The 20672-nt window shown below is 40.1% G+C and overlaps 1 protein-coding gene across 5 annotated transcripts in view; it reads left to right on the top strand.

Moving 5' to 3' along the window:
• The window catches only part of RP1 (RP1 axonemal microtubule associated), a 313669-nt gene that overhangs the window by 69056 nt on the left and 223941 nt on the right, over positions 1-20672 (top strand). For all 5 annotated transcript variants that reach the window (XM_069957582.1, XM_069957581.1, XM_069957583.1 and 2 more), the window contains exons 8-19: positions 156-234; positions 1857-1932; positions 4954-5030; positions 5115-5146; positions 6003-6132; positions 7289-7392; positions 9164-9340; positions 10886-11098; positions 11933-12110; positions 13630-13767; positions 16189-16388; positions 16949-17035. In XM_069957582.1, the coding sequence (XP_069813683.1) occupies positions 156-234; positions 1857-1932; positions 4954-5030; positions 5115-5146; positions 6003-6132; positions 7289-7392; positions 9164-9340; positions 10886-11098; positions 11933-12110; positions 13630-13767; positions 16189-16388; positions 16949-17035 (1491 nt within the window). The remainder of the gene's footprint in view (positions 1-155; positions 235-1856; positions 1933-4953; positions 5031-5114; positions 5147-6002; positions 6133-7288; positions 7393-9163; positions 9341-10885; positions 11099-11932; positions 12111-13629; positions 13768-16188; positions 16389-16948; positions 17036-20672) is intronic.

The raw sequence follows: 20672 nt of genomic DNA, 5'->3' as shown, positions 1-20672 counted from the left end.
GAACATTAATTTATCTGCTCCTGAGCAGATGTAGATTTCTGCCATGATTTACACCTGCGAACAGGCGTAAATCATGGTAAATCAGGCATGGGAAGACGCCCTCCTTGATTATTGCCTGTAATTGTGCATCTTTTTATATCTGCCTATGTTTTTAGACTGATTCCTTCTTTCTGGAAGCTGTTCATCTTGGTGATGTGCACACAATCATCATGGGCCATGATGGACTCGAAGAAGGTAAACCATATGAAATACTCAGTTTCTTAGATGTTAAAGTGACACTGTCACCCCCTTTGTGCATTCTGACATCTTTACACAGGTGTAAAGGGTAAATTTAGCGTTTTTCATACCTTATTTAATATCATACGTCATGGTGCTTGTTCAAGTAAAAAGTGACCTTTTATCAACTGCAGATTGTATTAAGTGGGCGTGACCTCGCGGCATTAGCACAATTTACCACGCCCCCTTGACACCCATTAGTTGGTCGACGTAAAGGGGGTGGGGTCTAGACCTTTCGGCCAGCCTGTTCCAATGGCCGGCGAGGGAGCGGGGCCAACTGTGGCGCCCACTTAACACAATCTGCAGTTGATAAAAGATGACTTTTTACTTAAACAAGCACCATGACGTATGATATAAAATAAGGTATGAAAACTGCTAAATTTACCCTTTACACTTGTGTAGAGATGTCAGAATGCAAGGAGGTGACAGTGTCACTTTAAATTGCCCAGGTTCAAATTAGTAGACTATATGTAACAGCCAATGAGGAGTATGGTGTCATTTTATCTTATGGTTAATTGGCTTAGGTATAATGGTAATATAAGGAAAGGTTGCGATATTCCTTCAATAACTGTCAGCCGAATGATCATTTGGCCAACAGTCATTTTACCCACTCATCCCATACATATAAAAGTTTGGCACAGTCGAATTTTCCTATGTTCTCTATGGGTGAGTGAAGTGTAAGCCAAAGCCAGACTGATCTAGCAGCAAGTTAACTCTTACAGAATAAAGAGGTTGTGCAGTGAAATTCCATCGCAATGACCTTTATCTCCACAGACATCATCTGTCAGGGGTATCTTGGGAGACCGCCATAGACTTTATACTGATGACTAATCCTGCTGCAAGTAGTTTGTTTGGCCATCATAGGTACAAAGTGTTTAGGGACTTATACTGCTTTACAGCTTTTACAGTAAAGAAGCCTGTCTACCTGGAGATTAAACACTTGTTCCTCCAGCTCTGAAAGATGCCCTCTTGACCTCTGACTTTACTAAAACTTTTGCTGTCCTATTCAAGGGTAGCATAAACTAGTGCTATGATGTATGAATTACATTGTTCTGTGCAGCTGATTCAGAGGTATAACATAGACAATAAATAGTCCTCTCTATTATGTGCATGAGCCCAGTAGTCCTGGATATTTATGAGAAGCAGAAAAATCCGCCCACCAGCTGCTGATTGGCAGTTATCTCTCCATGCTGTGTAAAGGCAGTCAACTGTCAATCAGCAGCTGGATGGCGGGGGGGGAGGGGTGTGGCAAGAATCCTACTCTCCTGCATATTAGGAGAACGGCGGACAGAATGATGGGAGTAAGACACCAACCTGTTCAGCATTTCTGTCACTAGTTTATGCTGCCCTCATTTAAGGCAGCATAAACCTAGTGACAGATTCCCTCTAATCTTTGTTTAACAGTGAGTTTTCATCTTCTCCATTTCAGTTTTGTTCCCTGTCTTTGCAGTTTAGTTTTAGGACACTAGGATTGGGGGTTTTGGGACTGATTGTTTCATCCATTTGGCTGCCTAAATTATTTTTATGCTTAATAATTTTTTCACTTTGTCATGTAACAATATAACAATGATCTTACCTAGGGAATGGCTGGTACCTGGACAAAGTGATTGTTCATGATGAAGTTAAAGATAAGGAATATACGTTCCTCTGTTACAGGTTGGTTCATATAATTTAGGAACCTATTTTGCTGTAAAATAATAGTTTCTAAAATAATCTAAAAGTCCAGTGCATGTCTCAAGCACTATGTCATGGCATAACTATGAGTATGAGCTGTGCTGTGATTGGCCAGAGAAGCCACTGTGGAAGTACATGAGTATACCAATGGCGCACACACACACGTTTTCCATTATATAGCTGAATGCCGGAGCAGCCTGTAGATACGTAAACCTAAACCTAAACCTTCTCCTTGACTTTACCAACACTTAGACAAATTGTTAATACAATTCTAATTTACCAAAACACAATCCACTTTGTCAGTAGCCAGTGTGGCCTCCAGGATTTTACTGTGCTATGAGCAGATACAACATATTAATTTTGGCAGTAATAGAAAAGATGTGGATAGGCTCACTTTTCCACCCAATTTTTATAGTACAATGTATCTTGAGTCCGAGTTCACATTACGTAAGACACTGCCCATTCTGTGACAAGTCCTTGTCACAGAGCGGCCGATGTCAGTGAAGTTCATCCCGATACTGCAGTATCAACTTCATTTCCTTTGATTTGGAATGCAGCACATTCTGGTGTGCTCGCATTTCAAATCACTACAGCCGGCAGGAGACGCACTTTACATTGTCTGCTCTGTCAGTCTTGTGTGGCTGCTATTCAATGAATAGCGGCGGTACAAAACTGACATGTCAGTTTTTTCTGCGGCCACAAGGATCCCCGGCCGGAGTGTATACAGAGCATATACACTCCGGCCGGGATTCCATAAACTTTAATGTAATTGGCAATTTCATTTAATAACTGCCACGGTTACAAAACTGCAACTACGGCCATTGTATAATGAAATATACATTGTGTGATCTTAGCCTAAAAAGATATTTCAGTGAAAATATTTTTCTTTCAAGTCAACTGGTGTCAGAAAGTTATACAGATTTGTAATTTACTTCTATTTAAAAATCTCTAGTCTTTCAGTACTTATCACCAGCTGTATGCCCTGCAGGAAGTGGTGTATTCTTTCCATTCTTACACAGTGCTAGAGTCCATGTCCTCTGTCCATGTCAGGAACTGTCCAGAGCAGGAGAGGTTTCTGTGGGAATTTGATACTTTTTGGCAGTTCCTGACATTTAGAGAGGGGGCAGCAGAGAGCACTGTGTCAGATTGAAAAGAATACACAAATTCCTGCAGGACATACTACAGCTGATAAGTACTTGAAGACTGTAGATTTTTAAATAGAAGTAAATGACAAATCTATATAACTTTCTGAAATCAATTAATTTGAAAGAAAAAAGTTTTTGCTAGTGAACTGCTTTAAAAAAAAAATCAAAAACAAGCAACTTTACCCCAGAAATTTACCTTGGCCAGGATATTTAGAGACAGTTCTTTTCCCCAGGTGGAAGCATCCTTAGCTATTTTTTCTCATTGCTTGTGTCCATAATTTTGAGAAACCTTTCCTTTATAGATAATTAAATATGCTTATTTAAAGGCAATGTCCACATGCCCGCTTTTTCCCCTTGTTCTCATTTTGCGGCTCAGTTCCATCGAAATGACTGGAGCTGAATTGAGGGGTGATGCTTTTTTTGCAAGAAAGCTTTTTTTCTTCTTTTCCTAGATAATCCTAAAGTATAACCATGGAAAGGAATTTTCTGACAAGTTTTTATTTCTGGGTGAAGCACATTTCCTGATGTTGGCACACAATGATGAACAACATAAATGCAGCGCGCTTGTAAACTTTTCATTAAGAGAACATTTGAAATGCAAAAATCTTCCACATGCCGGCACGACTGAGAGAGCAGCTAATGAAATATTGCTGAGGATTGTTGTTCCGCAGTTTAATATTACGAAATTATCTCTAAATCAGCGTGGCTTTATATCCTGGCATGCAACATAATTTGTTCAAATTGGTGACATGAAAAATAGTGTAATCATTTTATATTCCCTGTATTTTTCCATTCTCTGTTTCTCATCAAATTGTGAGAAATGGGTTTTATTTGAAACTGTAATTTTGGTACAAGTTAAAGTGAATCTCCACTTAAATTCTAGTTACACAGGGATACTGCTGGCATCCACATATAAATACGGCAATTGTGGGAATTGAAAAAATTCTCTACATTTATATTTTACTCTTCAATCTACAGATGCAGGATAATGTTTATGGATCGGCTTATAAAATTGCATTTTAAACCAAATATTACATCTAATTGAAGAACATGATTGAAGTACAATAATATTTACTTGTGGTCACAAATGTCCCTGTTCTGTACCTTTAGTCTGTGTAGTATTTCACTTTGTTGGAGCTGCAGTTTCTTCTTCAGAGCTGTTATTCGTAAAATTAATGGGAACAGAACCAATATTGGATCAGTCAATCAATCAGACTTCTGGCTCTGTGCACAGGGAGCATACCACCCAGGGACTGCATGGAAACATGGATACAGCCATATCTGTATCCATGTTTTTCAGGCATTTTCCAGGCATTCCCGGGGTGGTATCCTCCCTCTGCACAGAACCAGCAGTTTGATTGAGAAGAGCGCAGATCAGTTTTGCTTCATACTAAACAAAACACATGTAATTCGCTGTTCTCTATTCTTTATCAAGCGAAAAGAAGTGTATAGTAGGGAGACATATCACATAGATCTCACTACATGGGATCCTCCTAGGGGCTGTTCCATGTGATATGTCTCTTATACTGTATATATCACCCCACTATACCCTACTTCTGTTGGCTTGAAAAGACCCCATGATGGTTGAAACGTTGCTTATCTCTGTGTATGATATGCAATAAATAGCTGTTTAGACCCCTACCCTGGATGCTGCAGAGTATTGTCTGCATTGGGGATTGCGGCAGTTCCAGCGTTCATCCCTCATGTCCCTACATGGCCTATTGGATACCCCATTGAGTGCCGTTGGACCTTGTTTACCTTGACAACTCTTTGCTTTCTCATCTTTCATCTTTATTCTTCTGTAGTGGGTCATACTGTAGACCTTATTTAGCAACATACATTACTCTTCATTTTCTAGGTGGCTTGATGAAGGAGAAGAAGATGGGAAAATTGTAAGGAAGCTATCTGTCACAAATGAAGCCGATTTCCCAGCCAGTAAGCTATTAAGACTCAAGCCAATCCCCCTATACTGTCATAAGGAAACTTGTATTTACTGTTACAATATTCTTACTCCAACAGGGTTTGAACTTGAAGTCAAGAAGAAGGAAATGGTAAATCTGTTACCTAATATATATGTTGTGATAGATAGATAGATAGATAGACAACAAACAATATGCAAGCAGCACAGCAAGAAGTCAGAACTTGTAAATTTGCTGCCAGCAGATATCTCCCGACCACAGATTTTATGTAAATATAAAAAACAATATAGTCTGCAGCACTCCAAAATTGTGAAAAAAAATGCAAATTTATTCCATCAAAAATTAAAAGTATACAAAAAACATGTGTATCAAATGAAAAGTAAAAAAGCGGCATACCACAAAATGCGACGTTTTAATTACCTCCCGACATCATTATCAAGTGTGCGAGTGAATCATACTCATGCAGGTGTGGTTAGCTGATCATCCTTCCTCCTTGTAGTGAAACATACTCCTTACATTTATAAACATTTATATGCTCTTAGTGCTAAAACATCATTGGTCCATTCTAAATTATCAACTGAATTCAGCTGTGTTCACATTCAGTGCATTTTTAAGACGCCAAGAACATACAAGTCTCAGCGATTACAATAGTGAAATGTTACATGTGCAATAAACTTCAGAATGACATGCGAGAGATAAAAGACTTCTAGTCCTCACATAATCAATTAAATTAAACCTATGGAATACGGCTTACCTGATCATTTCAAGCTCGCAATTGATGCTACCCCATTCATCCCTGTGCATGCGGGGAAGCAGGAACCATACTGATTAGGGTTAGGTAGACATGTGGGTATTGACGTCATCCATTCATAACCTAAAGCAGGTAAACAGACTAATGACATTCAATAGTAACCGATAGATAATAGGAGAGAGAAAGATAGAGAGTAAAAATCAATATGACATTTTCTTTCTAAACTTTTCTGACCAGTGGACTGCTGAGAGATGGAAGTATCAGAGCGAGAACTGTGTACAGTTTTACTGTAAAGCGACAGGAAGATTTATCCGTCTTACTCCAGATGGTACCGTGGATGCACTCGGTGACAAAAAGGATAAATATGGTACTTTTATCCTTACCAACTTACATGTATTTATGTATAGCTGAGTAATATGGTGGGAGGGTAAAAAAAAAATAAAACAAAGACCAAGATGGACATTCCTTCAATATACTTACCTTATGAATTCTGCTGTATCTTATCTCTTCTTAGTATTCTCATTGATTCATCAGGATTGTTGTTGCACATTATACATAATATGTTGCTGGTCATACACATGCTTAGCTGCCAGCACTCTCTCCTGACCCCTCATACACCTGCACACTTGACCCTGCTGGCCATGCATGTGGAGAGGGTAGTAAACCATAGCCAGACATTAAGAAGATTAGGTGATTATATAATATGCATTGAACGCAGAATGAATTTTGAGCACAAAGTGGGTTTATGGGTTGGCATTTACCTTGAACCCCCTTTGAAAGGAAATGATAGAATATTCTTTGCATGTAGACCTAAATACATTTGGTTTTATGTCGTTGGAAAGTTAAAGAAAATTAAAGAAGTGAGATATTGAGAAATCATAAATAAGTGATAACAGTACAGAAGAGGAAAAGGTATTACTATGTTCACACACCATGAAAATGACGGCTGTTTTTGTTGGACAGCCGTCATTTAATGTCAAATATTTATTTTAAACAATAGCCATTATTCATGTATCTGACAGCCATTAAATGACAGCCGTCCAATAAAAACGGTTGTCATTTTGACGGTTTGTGAACATAGCCTTTAAGTTGTGGGAGTGAAGGTATCTAGAGATGAGAGAGGGAATGAGCTGGGAAGGTTAGAGATATGAATATGTGGCAAAGTTCCCGTGATGGGATTATATCAGGAAAAGGTGGCCATCTGTTCATAACTACAGCCGCAAATAACGATCCTGATCAATATTTGTGGCCGTCATTATGAATAGACGGACGCCTTTTCCCAATAAATGCCAGCCCGTTCCTGTAATGGTAACATTGTGTAATGGTGTCATCTTCATAGTTTGTAGCCAGTGGAAAAATGTATATGAAGTGTGGCATTTGAGGGCTGAAATCAGAGGTGGGTGGCAGATTGAAAAAATATAAATTATTGTGAATATGTCATTATAAAATTGTATTACCAAATTTCTACATCACCATTTGTAATGCCGTATGAATTTTTTTTTTTTTTTTTTTACTTCTTGAAGGTTTTTTTGACGTTCTGGTAAAGAGAGGAAAGGTGCGTGTTTTCAGAAGTCATCACATTCGGCATCTTGCGTTGGCAGTTGACAAGGGAATGGTTGCTGCAATGGTATGAAGGATATATTTTCATTTCATCATACTATCAATGCATTTGTTTTTGTTTTCTTTAAGAATATTTTGCATTATAAATAACCTGCACAGTCTCCAATGCAAAAAATCTATATCCCACAGCATAAAAATGTTCATTAGAATTCATAATAAAGCTGACAATACATCATGTTATGTGTATAAGTCGCCTGTAAAGCTGTGCCGCTGGGATAACTTTTTACTTCCATTATAATGAATTAGTTATAACTCCTATATAAGATGGTATAAAGCACATTTTCTTTTAGACTTCTAATACTCCCTACACACATAACCTACCATACAAGTCTCCAGAAAAATAAAAGGGCAGCTCCATCTCAGATGATGCTAATATGGCCTTTATTAGGCTTTATTAAGCGTAAACTGTCCAAATTGTATTGCTACTTTCTGAACAGAAAAGTTATCTAAAGTTATGTCCACATTTGTACTGTAAATTCTATCAAATTTTACTAAAGGAATATCACTGCATGCAATGCTATTTTTTACAACAAACACCAAACAATAGGAATTCAATGGACTCCACCATTGTTAAGACATTGGTTGGTCTCAATTACAGTTTATGCCCGCTTGCAGGTATTAATTGTTATAAATATGGTGTATGGGGAGGCAATGCCCCCTCTTTTACCTAAAGCAAAAAGTCACAACATTATTGAGCTAGCTAGGCAAATTTTTGGCTTAAAGGAGAAGTCCGGCAGATTATAAAATCCAGCAGCCAGCAGGGGTGAAATTGATTAGAAATATTAACTTATCTCCCCCGTGCCCGCGGTGAGCGACTAGAGTGGCCGCAGGAGCCCTCTTTCCCCTTGAGTTGTGATGATGTCAGGACTGTCTCAGCTGATGGCCCACCCCTGTCACTGACTGGCTGAGCGGCCAGTCCATCAGACGGGTTTTGGCATGTCAGCTGCGGAGAACCCAGATCCTGGTGCGGCCAGTCCCACTACTCACTTTAGGCACAGGGAGAGGTAAGTTAGTATTTGTAATCAATTTCCCCCCTGCCCCTGACAGCTGCCGGATTTTATAAATAGGTCAAAAGAAGGACAACCACTAAACCAGTCATGGGCCCAAGGTTTGCTGCTTGCTGGCTCCATTGATTCTAATGGAGCCGTGTCATAGAGGGGAGGGGGTTTCCTCCCACTGGGGGCGGGCCAGCCAGCCTGCAGTGCTTCAGGACAGGCTGGGGCTCAGTAATAGACTGACGCCGTGTGTGGGAACCGGGCTGCGGTTAAAAAAAGGTCCACGGCACCAGCATCTACGTGACGGCGCCGGTCTATTCATGGTATAAACAGGAAAGCAATGTACTGCTGGTACATTCACTTTAAATAAATTACTATCAGCCGCAGATCTCCTGTTTAAACAGGGAGATATGTGGTTGATAAACAATGATTGTAAGGGCTGCGGATTAGATGAGCCAATGAGCAGAGGTTTTTCCACTCCTTCAGTAATCACTGACATTTTTACACAGGCTGATAAGCATTTCTATTAGCGCTTGTTGAAGATAATCTGCCTGTGTGAAAGGGCCTTTATCCATGAAGGATCCTCTTGCAACTTGCAGGATCTTGTAGAGTTCATACCTCAATGGGTCAGAGCTGTTTTGCCATCTTAAACTTGACCTACAAAGTACTTAGTTTAAATCTTAAGGCTGATCAGTATACATGAAACATATAATTTGCGTAAGCTCCTATCCCACAGTTTTTAAAATATTACCTTTTACTCCTTATGTTGTTATTTTTCCATAGGACAACAGTGGTATTCTGTGTGAGCTTCAGCTTCATGTTCAGCCAGATCGTTCCGTTACTCTGGAATCAACCAGAATGGCAGGGATGACCGTTTCCTTTAACAGCGATGGTGAACCAGCAGATGATGACACCAGAGGCTATGCAGACATTGCTAAAGAATTCTCTGTACATGTTAAGGTGCAGTATACCGCCCCCTATTGTCTAGAACTGCCTTTGTTTAATTGTTCTTGAGCGGTCAGAATTTGACTGTAAAGGTTCTTTTATTAGTAAGCTACTTTTCTAATTACTCATTGAATTTTCTGGCTAACAGAATATAATTCAGTATCATGACTGGGATCTGACTTACACCACCAGTAACTTATGCAACTTATGCAACTTATGAAATTAACGCAGACCCTTACATGTAAATTAATCAATAGTAAGAATTTGTTTGCTACCTTATGGGGATAGTTGGTTCCATTTTCAAGTGAGCCCCAATGCAGCTGCACATATGGTCCTTGCTGCTTTGTGATGTGAACCACCCTTCTACTCTAATGGTAAAACGGAGGCAGAGCAGGAAGAAATGGTTACATAACATCGGGATTGCTTAAAATTTACTGTCTAAAATTAGATATATTGCAAATATAACAAAATTGGCCAAAACCGGGTACAGAACAAAATAAAAATTGAAAAATTTGCAACTATTTCTGTGTTTAGACCCACTCTTGTTTTACTGACCAAAACACTGAACATAAAACATTGTATGCTGCAAAATATGTAGTGCAAAGTTCACTTTAAGGCCACAGAGTAACAGAAGGAGGTTCTGTGCTGATCCTGATTTATATGAATTAACAGACCTGAAACTCCACACAGTCTTGAGGCATCGGAGTCCCATCTCGTGTTTAGCAATTAAGTACTAGCCTATTGCAGAAATGACAATAATAGTCAGTTAACAAACCATTGTACATGTACAATGTAGATAGTCACTGTGGCCAATTAGAAAGACCTCCAGGTACTGCTGGTGAAGGGCACAGCTTTCTCTGAGTAATGGACCTTCATTAGTTACTGTTTGCAGATGGGAGAATTTGCTTTTCCATCTATTTCAAATATAGGTTAGCTAAATCAATCTCAACTAGGTGATTTTTTTTTTTTTTTTTTTTTTGGGGGGGGGGGAAGTAAAAACTAGAACAGTATTCGGGAGACCTGTCGAAGTTGAGGCCACATGCACAGGATCATGAAACTGGACATTTGGAAATGTTACCAAAAAAACATGGACTGGTCACAGGATACAGTGAACTGCTAAGAAATGATAAGCTACCAATATAGAAAGCCATCCATGTATATAGAAGGGGTTATGGTTATTCAACTGGTTTATACTCTTTTGATCTCTGAGTACAATTGGTTTAGTATGTTACATCTATGGGCCAAATTGCTTTCAGGTTTTACAACATTATGTATGTATAATAGATACAATATCCACAATATCCACAATACCTACATATTTTATTACATTCAGTAATTACTAAATGTCTGTGTTGCCCACAACAGCCGATCAGAGATCAGCTTTCCTATTTACTGGAATAATGTTATAAATAAAAAAGCAGAACACTTAATGGTTTCTGTGGACAACAAAGGCCATTTTTACTTTAGAGAGTCCTGATGAATGAGCTCATAATAGCTGTCACGTTACATGATGTTTTTATTGTGATTATTATTTATACTTATACGTTGTTATTATGTTAGGGCATGTTCCATAGTGGTGCAGTACTTCTATTAACCACTAGTGGGAGCCAGGCTTTGTGTCTGAAATCTGATGGGTCCTGCAGTGGTGCTGGGAAACAGAAAGTGGAGTCCTACTGGAGAGTGCACAAAGTCGGTCCTGGTGTGTGCATGTTTGAGAATGTTACCCATCCTAGGAAGTTTCTGCGAATTAAAAGTGGTAGTTGTGATGGAGAGGTAAGTGTATTGTACTTTTAATGGCTTCAAAATCTTTTATTTAGAATTATTCCAGTTCTATACAATACAATGCTGAGCAAGGTACAAAAACGAATGACTAGTCCATATAAGTTAGTGCTGCCCAAAAAGACTCCAGCAGTTAGAACTAGATTAAAAAGTATAAAATATTTATCCAAAAGCACAAATATTAACACGTTTCAAGGGTCTAGTCCCAGAATAGTAGTGATGTAGTGTAGAATTGTAGTAGTTGCTCTACTATTCTGATGAAGGGGACTTGATCCTTAAAACGCATTAATATTTGTGCTTTAAGGTAAATGTTTTATACTTTTTGTCTACTTCTTACTGAGTTTTTTTGGGCAGTGCTAATTTATATGTACTAGTCATTTGTTTTTGCACCTTGCTCAGGATTTCTTTACGGGCTCCTTGTATGAGAGTATCCCCTTTAGACTGTCCTAGTGGGCTCTGCAGCCCCTAATCCTCCTCTGGACCATTGGCTATTCGCTGTTTGAACCATTGATAACCTTTGTGGGGATATGCACAAAGCTCAAGGGGCTTAAAATTTTACAACTTTTTGCCAAAAATGTGCAACTTTTTGCCAAAACCTACCCAAAAAAACATTATTCTTGATATTTAAAAAATTTGCACAATACAGCAAAAAATACTTGGGGGAATTTATTTCTCCAGTATCACCAAATATTTGTCCTCTCAAGCAGCAAAGTTTAACCCCTGAATACAAATCTTACACAAACTCAGATACAAATGTATTAATGTTATTTTCTATGCCATAAGCTGTTATTGTTGTTATGATGTGTCTTCTCTGTGTGTCTATATCAGGGCACAGGAGATGAGTACTGCCACTTTAAAGTTGAGAAGAATTACGAGAATGGATCAGTGACGCTAGAAAGCATAAAAAGTAGAGGAATATACATTGGGCTACTTCCTAATGGATTTGCAAAACCGATGATACACACAGGAGAGCAAAACGTCATCTTTTTCCCTCAAGTTATCAAATGTATGTATTATAATTTTTTTTTAAGGGACATGGTTGAGATCTCATAAAATCCTCTCTGAATTGATCTCTTGATATTAGACGGATAGATATACAGTATGTTTGAATAAAGGCGCAACAATATTCAACATAAAGGGGATTTGGATGTATGTTGAATCCAAGAACCCAATTATTTATTATGTTTTTATTAGGGATCTTTTGCTATACTACAGGAATTACATAAAGCATCTAGATGTTATGGTGGGCTCCTCTACTTCTCATAGTCTGTGTAAAGCCTCAAAGAATTCTCTTATACCTGCTGCTGTCTCCTGTCCCCTATCCGTGCCTTTCTCTCCCCAAACACTGCTGCCATGCTGCATCCTCACTTGCTGACTCCTAGGGTGCTCAAGCAAACCCTTACTGTTATTTCAAGAGATGGTGTGCTTAACCTTCCGGTCCTGGCTCAGCACTAGATAGTTCATCTCTGCCTGAGCCCCCATTTAATAATCTGTGTCCCCTGTGCCACCTGGTCCACTGAGCTGGCCACTACTCACATTAGGACCATGCTCTGGAAGCAACCTTGTATCCTCCAACTTTCATATCCTGGAGAGGGATAAAAGGAGAAAACCTAGGAGGTAGGCAGCTACTGAGAATGGCGCAAAGCCAAACCAATCTGGTAGCACAGCAGGTCCAATCCATTGCCTTGTGACACCTTCCTGTGCTTTTAATAAGAAAAAAAAATACTAAAAAGGCAGACTAGATAGACCAAGTGGTCTTTTTCTGCCAACAATCTTCTATGTTTCTATGTTTCCCTGTTTTACATGGTCACCTATTCAATTCAATAAGACTCACATAGTGCTATATTTTCCTATTTACACTGCACTGTAAGGGAATTTGCCTGGTTGGCTTTTATGTCCATTTGGGACAACCCCTTGAAGCCATTATAGGGTACAAACACCACACACCGTATACACAGCAGATACGCAGCAAAAACGCAGCAGATTTGAAACAGATTTGGTGGTGCAGATTTGATGCTGTGTTCAGTTATTTAGATCTATTCTGCTGCGTATATGTTGCGTATTTGCTGTGTATTTGCTGCGTATCGCAGCAGTAAATAAGCTGCGTATACGGTGTGTGGGTTTGCACCCATAGAATGAGTTCAGGGAAGCATCTCACCTTACAACTATTGACTGACTCGGCATAGGAGATTGCACAGATTATTGAAACATATGATAACAACATGAAAATAAATAGATACCAAATAGATCTGAAAAGTCTCTCAGAAATCTCTTGGCAGGCTGATGAATGTTTTCAAATATTTGCACAAAAATTTACAAAAACATATGCAATGTGCATTGGGCAGAAGGCACATCTGACACCTTCTACTGCTGAGATATCAATTTATACAGAAAATATATGAACAACCAGTTAATGTGTGGCCCCTGGTGTCCACCCTCCCTCTCCCCCGAGTCTTCGGTGCATATTTTGTGTAGATCAGATACCAGATGCAGAGTAAACATCAAATGTTTCTCTTTCCTTTTAGTTGGCAGAGAAAAGCCTATGGGGACATCTGCAACTCTCAGACAGAAAAAGGAAGAGATTCTGCAACAAGATGAAGTAATAGAAGAAACACAGGGTCCAGTGGCTCAGAGCCCATCAGCATCTCCTCCCTCAAGCAAAAGTGAGTTGTTGAATGAGTGCCGTCATGTTCAGTATCAGCTCATAGTGTGTGTGTTATCAGACACAGGGGAGGAAAGGAAATGTGAGCGTTTAGGATATTAGCTCACACTAAGTGACCACAGATCCAGCCAGGTTGTCCTCTGCTCAGTGTAAAATGTCTGGGTATGTTTGACAGATGATAAAAATGGATTCAAGGGATCAATCTTTAATGCAGAAAAGTATCTATGTCATTATAAATCAAGATATCACCCATACCTGTACACGTTCATAAACTTAACAAAGGATATAAAACTAAACTGAGCCAATGAAATATTTTTTTTTTTTTCTGCTGTAAAGTCTCAGCACTCCGTGGAATACCTCACAAAAGACGTGCAATTTCTTTTCACGACGGCGCTTTAACCCCATGTAATAGCTTTCTAAGCATTTAAATCTATGGTTATTCATACCATGAAACATGAACCATGCAGTTTTTAAAAAAATATATAATCATAAAAATGTGCGAACAATAAAATTCATCATTCTACATATCAGTATGCCAATGCATGTGTCAAAAAGTCACTAGTGCAATCACATGGCCATAGTTTGGTGTCTACAATAAAATCAAACAAATAATCATGAAAATTTATGGGGGGCACTCACCAATTGTCCAGGACCAGCAGACTATTATTAGTCAGAATCCTACTGGTAAGGCTTAAATGGGCACCGTCATTAAAAGCAAGCCGGAGTACACATGCAGTGAATTCACTCTGAATTAGAGAAACTTCCAATGCAAGTCTATGGGACCGTAGAGGTCTTATACACAGAGCAGGGAGAGGAGTGCACTGCACTGTAAACTAGTGCTTTCCATTATGTGCATAGTTTAAGCTGCCCTTATTTAAAGGGGTTATCCAGTTAGGTAAAATATATGATGAATTATCCTTCCTCTTGGAGACTTACAATTCATTCCATACATGTCATTACCTTATCTTTTTCCTTCCCTCACTTCTGAGTTCATGCTTTCTGCTAAAGACACAAAAAACTGTGTGAGAGCTGCTGAGTCCGTTTCTACTCTCAACCCCCTCCTCCCACCTTCCTTCTAGACGGTTCATGTAAAACAAATCACTGGCAATGTTGTCGCTCGCTCGCTTTTTTTTTTTTTTTTTTGCAACATTGTAGCTTTTTTGTAACACTGGGAGGGTTAATCCAGGGTCAGGTTGCTGATGATTTCACTGCGATTAACAGGGATTTATTTACATAAGCCGTCTGGAATGTTGGGGAGAGGAGGGGGTTAAGAGCAGAGACGGACTCAACAGCTCTCACACAGTTTTCTATGTCTTTAGCAGAAAGCAAGATGCTCCCAACTGAGGAAAAGAGACAGAAAAGATAATGACATGTATGGAATGAATTTTGAATACCCCCTTTATGGCAGCATAAACCTAGTGTAAACCTAATAACAAAGGCGATATGGCTATAACAGTAGAGGTATTATGCACCTCTATGTCAGCCCCATTACAATGCTAAAAAATAATACTGCAATGCGACCATGTGCATCTGCCCCTAGTTGGTCATAGTTACACTGTAGCAAAAGTTAGGACACTCCAAAAGATTATTATTTTCAAATTAAAATTGTACTGGACCCCTTAAAGGTTAAACACTTTCTTGTATAAACTTTTAATCTAATATTTCAGAATTACATTAGCACCAATTTTATAACAATAAGTATATTAGCTAAACAATTAGGCAACAATGGAGAATTCTAATTCCCAGTTGCTGCCCTGCCATCTGCAGCATACTTCTCTCTACTAAGCTGACCTTCACAATTTCCTAAATTTTTAATTCCTTGAGGAAGAGATTTTGGTAATAGATATGTATTAGGGATGATAAACAAAACGTTTGACAGGTCAGAGAGACAGTTTTGATCGGTTGGAGAAGAGTTCTGTTATTTTAGAAGATAGGCTCCATAGACTTACTATAGAATCTGTCCACAGAAATAGGGGGAGAGCAGAAAGCCAGTGTTAGCGTTAAGGGGGAACTAAAAAAAAAAAAAACTTTTTTCAAATCAACTGGTGTTAGAACGTTATTCAGATTTGTGAATTACTTATTTTTAAAATTCTCAAGCCTTCCAGTACTTATCAGCTGCTGGATGGCTTACAGGAAGTTATATATTCTTTCCAGTCTGACACAGTGCTCTCTGCTGCCACCTCTGTCCATAACAGGAACTGCCCAGAGTAGAAGAGGTTTACTATGTGGATTTTTTTGCTGCTCAGTGACAGAGGTGGCAGCAGAGAGCACTGTATCAGACTGGAAATAATAAACCTCTGCAGGGCATATAGTAGCCCATAAGTAATGGAGGACTTGTGTTTTTTAAATAGAAGAAAAAAAAATTCTCTGCAGTACCCCTTTAATAGCAGATGTTACTTATAAAATTTGTCATTTTAAACAGATGCCAGAAAACAGAAGACTTATGAGATCCCTCAGTATTCATCAAATGACTGGAAAGTGTCCATATTGACTGGAAGAGCTGGAACGTCAGCCAATGTAATCCTGTGGGTGTATGGAAGCAAGGGGTCCACAGGTCCTATCACCCTTGGTAAAACCAACAAAAAACATCTCTTTCAGCCCAGACAGGAAGATGAATTTAAAGTAAGTCAACATGCAGGAAGGACCGTAACATTTATTTTTTAGTTCAACTTTAGATCTGTTTATTATAACCATTATGATAAAGTGGTAGAAAAAGACACATGTCAAAAGATGTTATAGGTGGGGATGGATCCTGTGCCCAGTGACCTCCACCAATCTGTATAATAAATAAGCAACATGCAATTTCACAAACCCTGCAATTTTGGAGTTTTTAAGTCTCCACTAGGGTGGGCCAGACATGCTCAGTTCCCCTGCAATCTACAGGAATTACTAGCAGTTAGCCTCCACTGAGCCTGCATGCAAGAGGGGGTGGGGGTATTGTTGCATGGCAACCAGGAAGTGATTAGGTCCATGGAGAAGAAAATCAGTACAGGAATATGAGTTGATAGACATCTGATTTTACCAATGTGCTTTTCTAAAATTAGGGCCATCCCAAAACCTCACTGCATCTCAATAGAATAACCCCCCCCCCCCCTCCTCCCCAAAACACTGAGGTCATCTGCAATTTAACTTGAACATGTTGACCAGAATATTAAGTTACTTTACATGTTAAATCTTTTCAGGTGGAAATACCAAATATTGGGGCACTTTACAAAATCAGGATAGGACATGATGGGAGTGGAGATCATCACGAATGGGAGTTGAAACAGGTAAGCTTTCACATATATAAGATTGTCAAATTACTTAAAGGGGTTGTCCCATCTCCCCTTTTTTAGCTCGGCACTGCCATGCCCCACTCTCATTTCCTGGTTTGGCGCAGGGGGGAGCAAAGGCAGAGTGCATCAGAGCTGAGCTGAATGAGCTTGCCACCGCCATGTCTCCGTCTGACATTACACATGCCTCCAGGGACAAATTCTAGAGACATGGTGAATGCCAGAGGGAGACTAAAAAACTAAAAGAAAACAAAAAAAATAAATCCAACACAGGTGACCCTACTTTTGATGAGCTTAGAACCTGGGAATAGTCAAAGTCCCGTCCTCCGGACTCACTGCTGCAAGTGGTGCTCTCCCAACAAAGTAGACAGTGTCGTCAATGTAATTTAACTCCAAGGTAGATAGTGGAGGCACTCACCGATTGTAGCAAAATATAGGTAAGCTTTATTCAATCACTTGGCAATAGACGGACCTGTAAGCCGGGATGTCGTGGCGGAAACCGCCCAACCCCCCCGTTGGAGCCCAGCATACGTAACCCTCCCTAGAAGTCCCACTTCTGGATTCGGTCCCTGGTCGGAGAATTCACAGCCCGAAGCTGAGCGCACGCGTTGTGCAAAGCAGTAGAGATGAGTCTGGCATCTATAGAAAATGGTCATTTTCTATTGACATTGGAATCATCTCTACTGCGTGCCGTGATTTCTCCGCCCAGGGACCGGATCAAAGAGCAGGGCTTCTAGGGAGGGTTACGTATGCTGGGCTCCACCGGGGGGGGGGGGGGTTCGGGCGGGCTCCGCCACTGCATCAAAGCTGACAGGTTACCTTTAAGGTTCTATTACACAAAACAATTATCGCCCATATTCGGACGATATCGGTCGTTATGGCCGATAAACGCCTTGTGTAACGCCTTGAGAAGGCAACGATCAGCAAACATGAACAATGTTGGCTGATCGTTGCTGTCGTTTTTCTTTCAACATGTTGAATGACAAACAACTAATAGCAACGATCTGCTGCCGTTGCTCCGTAGAATAAGAGTGGCGGCAACAGACCGATGCAATCTGCTATGGGCTGCCTGGACGATCTAGTGATCACCCGGGCAGCCCAACACCCCCCCACCCCCGGCAGCTCCACGCCCTCCCCCCCTGAACTCATCCGCTGCAAGTAGTAGCGTGTATAATCACTTTATATGCTGAATACTAGAGTTTTAGACTTGCATGAATATTCCTAGATAAGAGGCATGAACAAGATGCAGCGCTGGGATACTTTCTGAATTGAGATTTGGTGAGACAACTGAGCTGTTCTGGCAACCCTGAGAGAGAGCGATCCCTTATATTCTGTACTACAAAACAGCCAAACTATTTTTCATGTGTTTTTCATTAGCTCATCTTAAGAAATGATCTTTTTATATGTAACTCATCTGCTTTGAGAAAGGTTTTAGTGTTATGTATCTGGGTTTATGCAAGCTAATGCAAGCAATGCAAGCTAATGCAAGCAAGAGGCCATTATTCTCAGAGGAGGTTTAATCTATGAGAATATGTCATATTTTGTCTTAGCCAACCCCCTGACAAATACACAGGGCCTACAAAGTCTGTGCTGCTCTTTTTTATTGCTTATGAAAGCTATGTCTTCTGGCAGCCTGGATTACAGAACAATAGCAGCCTTATTGCCATGAAGGATTGGAGAGCTAGCACAGGGATAATAACACTGCACAATCGTACTTTATATTCCCTCTTCCACATTGACTGCCTAAGCAGGTTAAGTCCTTTCTTGTCTGAAGAATGGAGGGAAAGTCAGCTTTGTGCTGTATTCCTAAAGCGCTATGCGGTCCCCGCATCTCAGCAATTTCTATCCTTATCACATACCCTTAAAATCAACAAATGAGTTATTCGAGCCGACAAGGTATATTTGTCAACATACCCCTACAGCTTCACTACTGAACAGAATATGCTAACAAACCCTCAGTGAAATCCTATGAAACCAAAATGTGCTATAAAAATAACGTCTTTTACAGGAAGGGAATGACAAAAGGTTCACATATGAGATATAAGACAATGGGCCAGCAGATTTATGGGGCCACTTGCTCCCAAAAAATGGGGTACATGCTTTGCACCACATTCAGTAGTCAGTGTTGAACTTTGCTCAACAAGGAGGTCCGGTTTCTCTGAAAAGATGCGTGGGTGTTTTCCGACTTTGTACACCAAAGATTTGGGCAAGTTCTGATGTACAGTTTGTCCTGACTGACTCTGACAGGTGCATCCCCAGGACTTCCTAGAAAAGTGGTTGAGGCGGGTAGACCCATCCATTAAGTCAGGATCCAGAGCTCTCAGGTCAGGGAGGATTCCTTACAGCTAGAGGACAATGGCCTACAGAGGTTGCCATCTACTCCTTCAAACTAGGCTTGGACATCCTGTAGAAGTTCTGATTTCACGTTCTTAGATATAGAATGCTGGAAATTTGCAGTTTCACTTTACACCATGTTTGATAAATCTCCCCCTCAATCTCCTATCAGGCTTCTACAAAGTAATGGAAAACATGAAAGGTCAAGATTGGCTGCTCAGTATTAGGCTATGTTCACACTACGTATTGGAATGGCTGTTCCGTAACCCGGCCGGGTCATGGAACGGCCGGTCTCTGCAAAGATCATCCCACCCGGTACTGCAGATCTTCCCAGCTGCAGTGTTCTGATGCGGACTCATCAGCACACCCACATCAGAACTTCACACAGCACACGAAGCAAGTGGCTGATGCGGCTCGCTTCATTGTGTGAACTGACAGGTCTTTCTGCGGCCGCAATTCACTGAATTGCGGCCGCAGAAAACTAACATGTCAGTTCTTTGCGGTGTCATATGTGATACCGGGCGGAGCGTATACTATGTGTATATGCTCAGGTCCGGATCCCGTAGCAGATAAGGCAGTGTTACACACTGTACTTTTACGTAGTGTGAACATAGCCTTACTCAGTATTACTCCCACTGTTTGTACCCACAGTGAAATGTGAACTAAAGTTGCTAGAAACATGACTAGTGAGTACTGAGGATTTATCGAATGCCTTTAGACTATATTATTTTTTTTCTATGCTACACTGAGCAGGAATGCCATTGCATTGTTTGCATTGACCCAGATTCTTCAAACAGCCTGCAACACACACTGAACTGAACTGTGACAAAAACTAGACAGCACAATTTTACAGGTGCATTACTTATAGTATACAGCTTTTTCTTCTTTTGTTGTGGCAACATGGAAGTCTATTTATGAAGTCATAGCAGTATGACGGGAATTCCCCAGATATAAACCATTATCAGACTGTAGTTTTTTTTTTTTTTTTTTGCAGAAATCAATAGTGCAGGTGATTTTAAGAAACTTTGTAATTGGGTTTATTAGGCAAATATGCCATTATCTGCATTCAAAAAGCCTTTTCCCAGATCCCCCCTCCTCCTTCCTCTTTTCCATTCACTGCAAAATATCAGGAAATTGTGACTTTTTGCATCAGACACAGCCCTGTCTGTTCTATAGAGAGGGGAGGGGGGAGGAGGGAGTTAGTCAGCAGCAGAGAACAAAGGATTACCCAACATGGAGGTGGGTGACAGCGGTATTTAGAGGTCCGAGAGGTCAGTGCTGACTGTCAGAAGAGATAGGG

This window comes from Dendropsophus ebraccatus, chromosome 2 (genome assembly GCF_027789765.1).
Source record: "Dendropsophus ebraccatus isolate aDenEbr1 chromosome 2, aDenEbr1.pat, whole genome shotgun sequence".
Taxonomy (NCBI): Eukaryota; Metazoa; Chordata; class Amphibia; order Anura; family Hylidae; genus Dendropsophus; species Dendropsophus ebraccatus.
The sequence above is the reverse complement of the archived record's forward strand: the minus strand, read 5'-3'. Positions and strand labels throughout refer to the sequence as shown.